Genomic DNA, 10,223 nt, shown 5'->3' on the forward strand with positions numbered 1-10,223 from the left:
TATTTCATATCTAAAATATTAAAAAACTTCTTAGCTTATAAGAGGCCTATTTAGAAGAAGAAAATGCTTTAGAGAAAATCCTGTTTAACACTCAAAACAATATTTTATTAGTCAAAAGTTTCTTTTCATAGAGCACACGGGCAGATTTGTAGGTGGGACTTGGATTTACAGAAAATCCAAACACATCATCTCAATGAACTCTATTTGGCTAAATAGATAAACACAAATACCTGCTTGGAAGATATTTATGCATTTTAGAGAATGCTTCTATAGAGATACCTTTTAGAAATTTCAGTGGATTCTCACTGCAGTCCTTCTCAGTCATCTCTTAATCAAGAGAAACCTTTCCTCTTTTGTCTCTTTGCCTTATATGGAGTCCTCTCCGTTGCTATTCAAAGTGTGTTCCATAGACAACAGCTTCAGCATCCTCTTGGAACTTGTTAGACATTCAGAATCTAAGGACCTAGACAGACCTACTGAATCAGAATATGCCTTTTAACAAAGTCTCCAGGTGATTCACATGCACTTTGAAGGCAAGAAGTGCTGCTGTAAGCCACCCCCAGTCTTCAGCTTTCCCTTGAGAATGAGTTTTATGATTAACACCTTGTAGGGATTGAAAGAGAGAACCTGGGAGATGAGAAAATCAAGGTGGACTCTTCTTTTACCTGTGCCCATAGTCGTATACAGGCCATTTTGCCATAGGACATGGTCCAACATGTTTCTGACCCAGCATTTTTATCATGGCTCTCCATGAAAGGCAAGTGCAGTTGAGCTCTGTGATTGGTTGGTAAGGACATGCTTTCCTGTTACAAAACAAGTTTAGCTATTCAAAAGAATATCTTACTGGAAATGGAGATCTGACTCTTCGCAGGTTGTCCCTTCTATGGTTGATACAGACTTTACCAATCTAAGTATCATTTACGATAGAAGTTGATTTTGGAATTTCCTCCGGAAGTTCTATCTCCCCCACCCAAAATTGTTTCATGGTAAAATAAATTTCAGAAATCCTTTGTACTACTGTATTTAATACAATCTAAGACTGTTGACTGTAAGAGGTGCATTTTATGTACCTCTAAGAAAGAAAAGTGCTGTCAGTCTATGACATGCCATCTATTCTAAAGGCATTCCGATTTCAAAGATGTTAGATTAAAAATTTTGCATTTTAGATCAATGAAAATTTACACACAATTGCACACTAGTTGATTAGTCTATTAAAAGTTCTCAAAAATCCTGTACTCAGAGTTCCTTTAATTTTTTTTCCCTTCCCCCCCTTGTGGCTTTTTGCACGCTGTCTGCTCTTTGTGTCCATTCGCTGTGCATTCTTCTATGTTTGCATTTATTTATTTTATTTCCCCTCCCCTTTGTGGCTTGCTTGCTCTCTGTGTCCATTCCCTGTGTGCTCTTCTGTGTGTTTTGCTGCTTCACCTTGCTGAGTCAGCTCTCCATGGCACTTACGGGCTGGGTGGCTCTCCGCAGCGTGCCGGCGAGCCTGCCTTCACAAGGGGGCCCTGGGACGCAAACTCTGGGCCTCCCATATGGTAGATGGGAGCCCAACTGATTGAGCCACAGTCGCTTCCCAAGTTCCTTTAATTTTATTTAACCATATCATTTCTAAATGTGTATCATTGTAGAATCCTTTTGCTTGTGGTAACAACCATAGGATCTAGTGTTTCACTTTGGGAAATGCTGCTTTATGAAATAATTCATAAAAGAATTTTAAAATGTTATCCTGAATTTAGGAATTTAAATCCTGAAATCAGGAGAGAAGTCTATCCAAAACCAAACCCTAAGTTAGAAAAGTAAAGAAACTCTGGAATTAGTTTGTCTTAACATTTGCTAATTTCTTTTACCAAAGGTGTTGGTATTAGAGAAATTATATTAACAAATGGATGCCCTGGAGGTGAATCCAAATGTATTGTGCGGGTGGAAGAATGCCGTGGACCAGTAGATTGTGGCTGTGAGTTGGACTCTATATCGGAGGGAGGCTGAGGGAATGGGTTAACCCAGGGGAACAGCCTTAACTCAGGCCATTAACTCAGGGTGCCTCTGAGTGGAAGATGATCAATGAATTCAGTGAAATGAAATCATAATAAAATTTAAAATACTATTTCTTCTTAGACCATTATATCTCTGAATAAATTTCTGCTTTTGCTTTACATTTTTCAGTGAGGTCTAAAATTTAACATATTCTTTGTAACAAACTAGAGTCTTACTGTACTCAGGATCCATGATTGAGTGAAACAATTTTGACTCTTTATTAAGACATTTTATTGGTAGATTGGTACCTTTACATTGGGAACTCTAACAGCCATTCTCTATCAAATTATGCTATGATGAGATTTCAATATCTTAGGGGCAGGGTCCCTAACCAATAAATTGGAAGCCTCTAGTACATCTCAAAAGTTTAATAAATCTCCAAATTGATTGCCCTTGCTATGCCTCTTATCCACAATTTATTCCTCAGGAAGAGCAAACAGCTATGACATCTCTTCACCTGCTTCTGGTGATTTTTTTTCTTTGCATCTGTCATTCCTTTCTGCCCCTCTACATTCAAACTCCTAATAATATGTTTGATAACTTCCAGCATATAATTAACTTTTTTAAAAAGTAATTTACAATGTTCAATGGTATGTATATATTTTTTTCTTTTTTCAGGGGGAAAACCAATTTCAGAAAGTCTTGAAACTGTTAGACTGGGGTGTATTCATATATCTCCTGTGAATCGTTTCAAATATATGTGGAAACTTCTAAGGACTGAACAAGTGAGTAATGAGTGTAATAATTTGGTGCTTCTAATAAGTGATAAAATTTATTTTTCCCAATCCTGATGACTCTTAAAAAACTTTCTCTTTAAAAGCAGTTTGCAAAAATGACAGTAAAGTCACTATTATCATTGTAATCTTAATATTTTAAATTATTTAGTATGACTGACATTTTACAAACATCTTAGAATCAATTATGATCAGAACTTAAAAACATCCATTGTATAGAAAGTATTCTATTTTGGAAGCAGTATTTTCATAGGTTTACATACGGGTTGTGTAATGAAAATACTAGCTAATATTAATTGAGGGCTTATTAAGTGTGGGGCACTCACCAAGCACTATATTTTCTTTTAATCCACATAACAATCCTATGAGGTGGAGCTTATTGGTATACCCATTTTATAGATAAGTAACTGAAGTACAGAGAGTAATTTGTCTGTGGTCACATAGGCACGAAATGGTATGGTTGGGATTTAAAGTCTGATTTGTCTGACTCCAAAATCCATGTACACAATAATTACTGAAATAAACTAAGAGAGAAAGTGACTCTTCTTTTGTTAAAGGAAATAGATTATTTTCTGATCATAAGTATACATAAAGAATTTGATACTTTGTAATTTTTTTTCTTTTTAAATAGCAAGCTGTTATACTTGGAAATGATTCAGCAATCCTGGATGTACGCAGAGAAACTTATCCTGTTGCTTTAGAGTGTAGCACCCTGGATCATAATGAAATAATTGCAACTGTTAGATTCATGGTCTATACAACAAGCGGTAAGTGCCTAACAATGCTTTGATTTGCTTATATCTCAGACCTTAAAGAACACTTAAATCACATGGAAAGCTTTTTGAATCACAGATAGCTGACTTCACCCCTAGAGTATCTGATTCAGTAGGTCTGGGGTGGAACTGGCATTTCTAACAAGTTTCTGGATGCTGCTGGTGCTGGAGGTCCAGGGACCACCCATTGAGAACCGCTGCTTTATACCATTTAGACTTTTCTGTAAGGTACTAATTAATTTATGTTTCACAAAGTAGGATCAGATGTGCTTCACTTTGGAAAACTGCTGTATTCTTGAAGAATCTCCAAAGAGCAGTCATATAACTTGAATTATATTCTTGCTTTTACTTCCATTATAAAAGTGAAAATGGATAAATGGAATTTTCATGGATGTCTATATAAATTTTGGTACAGTGACACAAATAAAGTGAAACATGTTTCTTTAAAAATTTCTCATTTGAAGAAAGTATTTTTTGATGAAGCAATAGTACTGTCCTGATATTTGTCACAAAAGGCAAATCTTATCCTGAACATAATTTTACATACTAGAAACTGTTTTCCTTGTGATATGGATCCATGCACAAGTCTTTCAATTTCATCTATTATGTCTTCTATATCTAGGTAGTTATTTCCCTTGGTTCAGTTGCTCTTAACTTTTTTTTTAAAGATTTATTATTATTATTATTTTATTTATTTCTCTCCCCTTCCCCCCCCCCAGTTGTCTGCTCTCTGTGTCCATTCACTGTGTGTTCGTCTGTGACCACTTCTATCCTTATCAGCGGCACCAGGAATCTGTGTTTCTTTTTGTTGTGTCATCTTGTTGTGTCAGCTCTCCGTGTGTGCGGCACCATTCCTGGGCAGGCTGCACTTTCTTTCGCACTGGGTGTCTCTCCTTACGGGGCGCACTCCTTGTGCATGGGGCTCCCCTAGGCGGGGGCACCCCTGTGTGGCAGGGCACTCCTTGTGCGCATTAACACTGTGCATGGGCCAGCTCCATATGGGTCAAGGAGGCCTGGGGTTTGAACCACGGACTCCCATACGGTAGGCAGATGCCCTATCCATTGGGCCAAGTCAGTTGCTCTTAACTATTTCTATTATTGTTATCTTTGTTGTTGTGGATTTGGGAGGGTGGTCACAAGTTCTCTTGAGAATCCAGCCAAGAAGCAGCTCAGGAACCTCTTCCCAGAAAATGGCCACATGTACAAACAAGCTAAAAGTTATATGTAATTTTAAGGAGTTCATGGAGTTTTTGAAGCCATTTATGTACCCTAAGTAAAAAGTTTTACTGTAGTCTAGAGATAACATAATGTCCTTTATTGAAACAAACAAAAAACCCACTAAAGTTTCTTTTGGGTGATTTCTTAAAATACACTATTTACTATTTAAACTTTATTTGCTGCATCGTTTAATGTTTTTAAAAAGAATACTTCATGGTGAAAGTTAATAATAATCTTACTCCTATGTTGGGATATCAGGCATCCTTAGAAAAGACAATCTTAATAAAATGTTTTTAATAGGACCAAAACATTGCCAAACTGAAAAAATATCTCAACTAGCCTTAGTTCACGATATTAAAGTTGTTGGGGATCATTCTCAGTCTTTGTCCCCACAGCCTGACTGCTTTGGTAGGAGTCTAGTGATCAGCTCCTTTCATTAGAAGGCGATGTATAAGCTAAGGGCTGGAACACAGATCACAAAATGTCAGGCCTCAAATGAGATGAAGTTGACTTCTGTCTTACAGCATTCCTAAGTTGGTGGAATAGCTCGCCCATTTCTGCACATGCATTGGTTAAACAAAATATTTTCAGAAGAACATTACAGTATCTATTCGTTTCTTTTTAAGATGAAAATTGGGCACACCACTGCAAACAGAACCTCTTGGCTGTTTATACATCAAACAAATGTTTTGGTTATAAATGTCCACACAATATGGTAGAATATACTGGCTTGAAAAAAAATATGTCATTGAAATATTTTTAGGGTAAATATGGTTTTGCTAATGAAAAATCCCCATCCATTCTCTTATACATCAGATGTTTCATTCATACAGTAGCTCTCATTCATATTTAGGCATAAGGTTATTTTCTCTAAAAAGTAGGGGCATAAAAATTCAGCCTATTTTCAAGTAGGAAATTTCAAAAGGAAATTCAGCCTACTTCTTACTAGCTAAAATAAGTGACCCTTGTAAAAAGACTACAGGTGAACTAAAATCTTCCTACTCCTCACTCTCCACTTTGTTTGCTAGTATTACAGGCTAATGGATAAATAGAAAGGAATTTCAACATTTGTCTTGTTCAGGTTTTAGTTCTAAAGGGTGTTTTTTATCCAAGTTCTGTAAAATTATTTCAAAATAAAAGGGTTTTTAAATCTCATATGTTGGAATATAAATATAGGTACTTGGAACTAGTTAGTGAGACCTTTACAAGATCACCAAGTTGAGTTTATAGTTCTACAGTTATTTTAAAGAAAAGGAAAATTATACCCCATGATGTTCAGAGAGTAGGAGAAAAAATCCAGAAAAAGAAGCAGTTGTGGTTGTCCATTAGCCAAAGCATAACTTGCACAAATTGGTGAACCTCCCTGGACCTTGGTTCACTTATATGTGTAACATAATGGTTGGACCAGATGATCTTTATAGTCCTTTCCCACATGAATCTTTTATGCTTCTATAATTTTGAGACCAGGAAGGGTTATAAGAAAGCGATATAATTCACAAACTAAGTAATATTTGATGTAAATTAGCTTTTCACCAATTTACAACGTAACAGTGATATAACATTTTTCATTTAAAACATTGACTGGCTTTTTCTCTTTGATTTATTTGCAGAAAGAGCAAAAAGATATGGGAGAGAATGCTTGATTTAAGAGTGATGTGTAGATATTTAAAAACAACGAGACTCAACCTCTACCTTACACCATATACAGGAAATTAATTTGAGATGTATCATAGTATTAAATGTAAAGGCTAAAACCATTAATCTTCCATATAGGAGAATATCTTTATGATTTGAGAGTAGACTGAGGTTTCTTAGAAATGACTCAGAAAGCAATCATCATAAAAGGAAACAATAAAAATTAGACTTGCCCAAATTAAAAACTTCTTCTCATTAAAGGAAATCATTCAGAAAATGAGTAAGCAAGCTAAAATCTGGGAGAAAACATTCACAAATCATGAACAACCAGTACATCAGTTTTGGAAAAGGTCTGGTAGTTCCTTTAAAAACTAAGCATACACCTGTCCTACAACCCAGTAAATACCATTCCTGGGTATTTAGCCAAGAAAAATGACTGTTCACACAATGACTTGTATGAGAATGTTCATGGCAGCTTTATAATACCACCAAATGGGAAACAGCCTCGGTGTCCATCAGTAAGAGAATGAATAAATACATTGCGAACACTACTCAGTAATAAAAGAATAAAACTATCGATCTATGCAACAAGATGGATGAATATCTAAAACATTATGTTGAATTTTAAAAAGCATTACACAAAAGAGTAGTAGCATATGTTTCCATTTATATGAAGTTCTAGAACAGGCCGAACTAACATAAGGTGGAAAAGAAAATCACGATTAACTGGGAAGGGGCTGGAGGGGACTTTCTGAATTCCAGTAAGGGATAGGAGTTTGGGTGATTACAGAGGTATGTTTGCAGTTGCCCAAACTAAGTAAATGTACATTTAAATATTTTGTGCAACTCATTGCATGCAAATTTCATATCAAATGGTAAAAATACTATAAACAAATATTGAACTTTTTTTTTTTTTTGAGATACTGGGGGGCGGGGGGGGGGGGGGCGGAGATACTTGGGCAGTGAGGGGGTAGGCCAGGGTTTAAACCCGGGACCTTGTATGTGGGAAGGTGGTGCCCAACCACTGAGCCACGTTGGCTTTCCTGAGTTGGTTTTTCATTTGTTTTGCTTGTTGTTTGTGTTTTTTCAGGAGGCACCAAGAACTGAACCCAGGACCTCCCATGTGGGGGGTGGGCATCACAGTTCGAACCACATCCATTCCCCTGAACTCCTTTTAATGATATGCCAGCTGAAGTATTTAGGGGTAATTGTGCAGATGTTGGTAATTTATATTGAAAAGTATAAAAAAATAAAGTGGATTGATGGATAGTAAATTTAAATGGTACTGTCTCGAAGGGGATATTCAGGATATTCATGGAAATTCCTTCAACTTTCCTACATGTTTATAAAGAGCACTTCAAAAAGCATGAAGGAAATTGATTAACAGCTTTCTTTTCACTAATTCTTTCTGTATTTTTCTAGAGTTTTTTTCAAATATCAAGTTTCTATTTAGATATCCATTTGCCTGTTTTTCCAGTAGTAATAACCAGCTGTGTGTATTTTCTCCAGAACTGCAGATGAGAAAAATAAGCCGACCAGACACTGATGCAGTCCTGATTTTTGTCCTGACTGTAGGAGTCATTATGTGTGTATTTGTGATCTTTGTATTGATCTTCATAATCGTAAACTGGTAGGTGAACAGCTGAAACAGCCACGTCACTCTTGATTAACTTCCTCCTCCTCCTCTCATCCAATAATCTCAAAGCCCTGCTGCTGATGCCTCCTAAATATATCTTGAAACTGTCCAGTCCCCTTTACTCCTCCTTCAACTCTCCTAGTTCAGGCTACTTCATCTCTCACCTTGATTTAAAAACAAAAACAAAAGAAACCTATCTCATGATTTGCCAGCTACCAGAGAGTTCCTAAATGTAATTTTTACAATTTTATAATAGTTAAATTTATTGAATGAATATTTGTGTTATCCAATTGCAGATGTCACAACTCTAAACCTTGCTACTATACTAATTCATTTATATCAGAATACTTTCGAAACCTAAACAGGTATTATACCCTGGTAAATTGGAGTGTACATCTACTATGGCATGATGTATGTAGCTGATGCATCACAAAGTAAAAATATCTTGTGACTGAAAAAGGTCCTTCTCTATATAAAAAATATAAACATGTTTAGTTTTAGTTTTAACTTCACAAAGTATTTTGTTTTGTTTTTATACTCCCAGGTCTGCAGTCAAGACTTTCTGGGGGTCCAAAGCATCAACAACTGAGATCCATTCTGAGTTGAGTTCTATGAGATATAAAGATTCTACTTCTCTTGACCAGTCACCAACAGAAATACCTGGAAATGAAGATGATGCTTTAAGTGAATGGAATGAATGATGTATGGATGATATATAACAAACCAGAGGATATAAGAGCATATCAGATTTGTTATTATAAAAATAAAATATTTACTGAAATATTTCTATGTTTTGACAAGTGATTTACCATAGTCTGATGGTTTTGCAGTGAGGATAGAACTGTTTTAAACAGTTTATGATAGAGATATCAAAAAGTATTTTTAGATTATTTTCAATATTTACCATTTCAGACAATACCTTGGGGACATTTATAAGGCAGACACACACACAAAAAACTTCTAAACTCATTTTTGGTTACTTTAATGGTGATTTGTTTGTTGTGCCCTGAAAAAGAAAAACATAATGTAGATTCCTTGCAAATTAGACTCTCTATCCCCTGGGAGCAGTGGATTGGACTTGCTAAAACAAATCACACTTTGAAATCTCTGTAGGCATGGACATACATAGCATCACTTGTTGGACACGAAATGAAAAATAAGAAAAACAGCAACCAACACTTAATCAGCGAATACTCTGTGCCAAGCATTGCCAAGCTATGAAAACTTTTCATAGATTAGGTAATTTAATTATGATTACATATAGGAAATAGGTAAGGAAGAACTGAAGTGGAACTTGGAGACGGCTGAGGAAACATAAATTTAACATGCTCTGTATTTCTCACGAGAACATTGAAATAAAGACTTTGGATGGCCACAAATAAATACCATCCTTCTGCTTGGTATGCAGGTGATAATTCAGAACCAAGGTACTTATTTCTGAATATCACCACTGCCTTTTTGTGTTCTGTCATTACGAGATACAGTTATCACAACTATCAGATAAGACACCAAAACATTAGATAATTTGATTCAGTAGACTTCATCAGAAATTGATTTTTCAGAGGTTGTAATAGCATCTTTAGTTTTTTACTTTACCTCTTTTTCTCTTACCAATTTTTTTTCATCAATTCTTATGACAACACATTGAACATTGTCATCATGTAAAATATCAGACTTTAATATCTTGTTTGCTGCCCACAGCCTTATACTTACATCTCCTTTTATTTATAGTTTTATTTCCTTGACCTCCACACTTGGTGCCAAAATGAATATATGATTTCCATTGTCAATTGCCCTTAGCACCAGTTGGCAGTACTTTAAGTTTTGGTCAGATCCTTCTGTTTCCTTTGGCACTTAATCCAAACCCTCACTGTCCTCAAATTCCCAACTAGTCTTTCAACTTTCAGGAGATGACTTGGTTTTTTATTTTTATTTTTATTTTTTATTTTTGTCTTTATTTTTTTAATGTTACATTAAAAAAATATGAGGTCTCCATATAAAAAAATATGAGGTCCCCACACCCTCACCCCACTCCTCCCCCCATAACAACAACCTCCTCAATCATCATGAGACATTCACTGCATTTGGTGAATACATCTCTGAGCACCATTGCACCTCATGGTCAATGGTCCACACCATAGCCCACACTCTCCCACAGTCCACTCAGTGGGCCATGGGAGGACACACAAT

General features: G+C 35.9%; 1 protein-coding gene across 1 annotated transcript in view; it reads left to right on the forward strand.

Annotated features, from left to right (window-relative positions):
* SPACA1 (sperm acrosome associated 1) overlaps positions 1-8,816 on the forward strand; it is a 15,780-nt gene extending 6,964 nt beyond the window's left edge. The window contains exons 3-7 of the mRNA XM_004454503.3: positions 1,856-1,957; positions 2,656-2,762; positions 3,403-3,538; positions 7,907-8,027; positions 8,578-8,816. Of these exons, the coding sequence (XP_004454560.1) occupies positions 1,856-1,957; positions 2,656-2,762; positions 3,403-3,538; positions 7,907-8,027; positions 8,578-8,734 (623 nt within the window). The 3' untranslated portion in view covers positions 8,735-8,816. The remainder of the gene's footprint in view (positions 1-1,855; positions 1,958-2,655; positions 2,763-3,402; positions 3,539-7,906; positions 8,028-8,577) is intronic.
* The last annotated feature ends 1,407 nt before the right edge of the window (positions 8,817-10,223 follow it).

This window comes from Dasypus novemcinctus, chromosome 11 (genome assembly GCF_030445035.2).
Source record: "Dasypus novemcinctus isolate mDasNov1 chromosome 11, mDasNov1.1.hap2, whole genome shotgun sequence".
Lineage (NCBI taxonomy): Eukaryota > Metazoa > Chordata > Mammalia > Cingulata > Dasypodidae > Dasypus > Dasypus novemcinctus.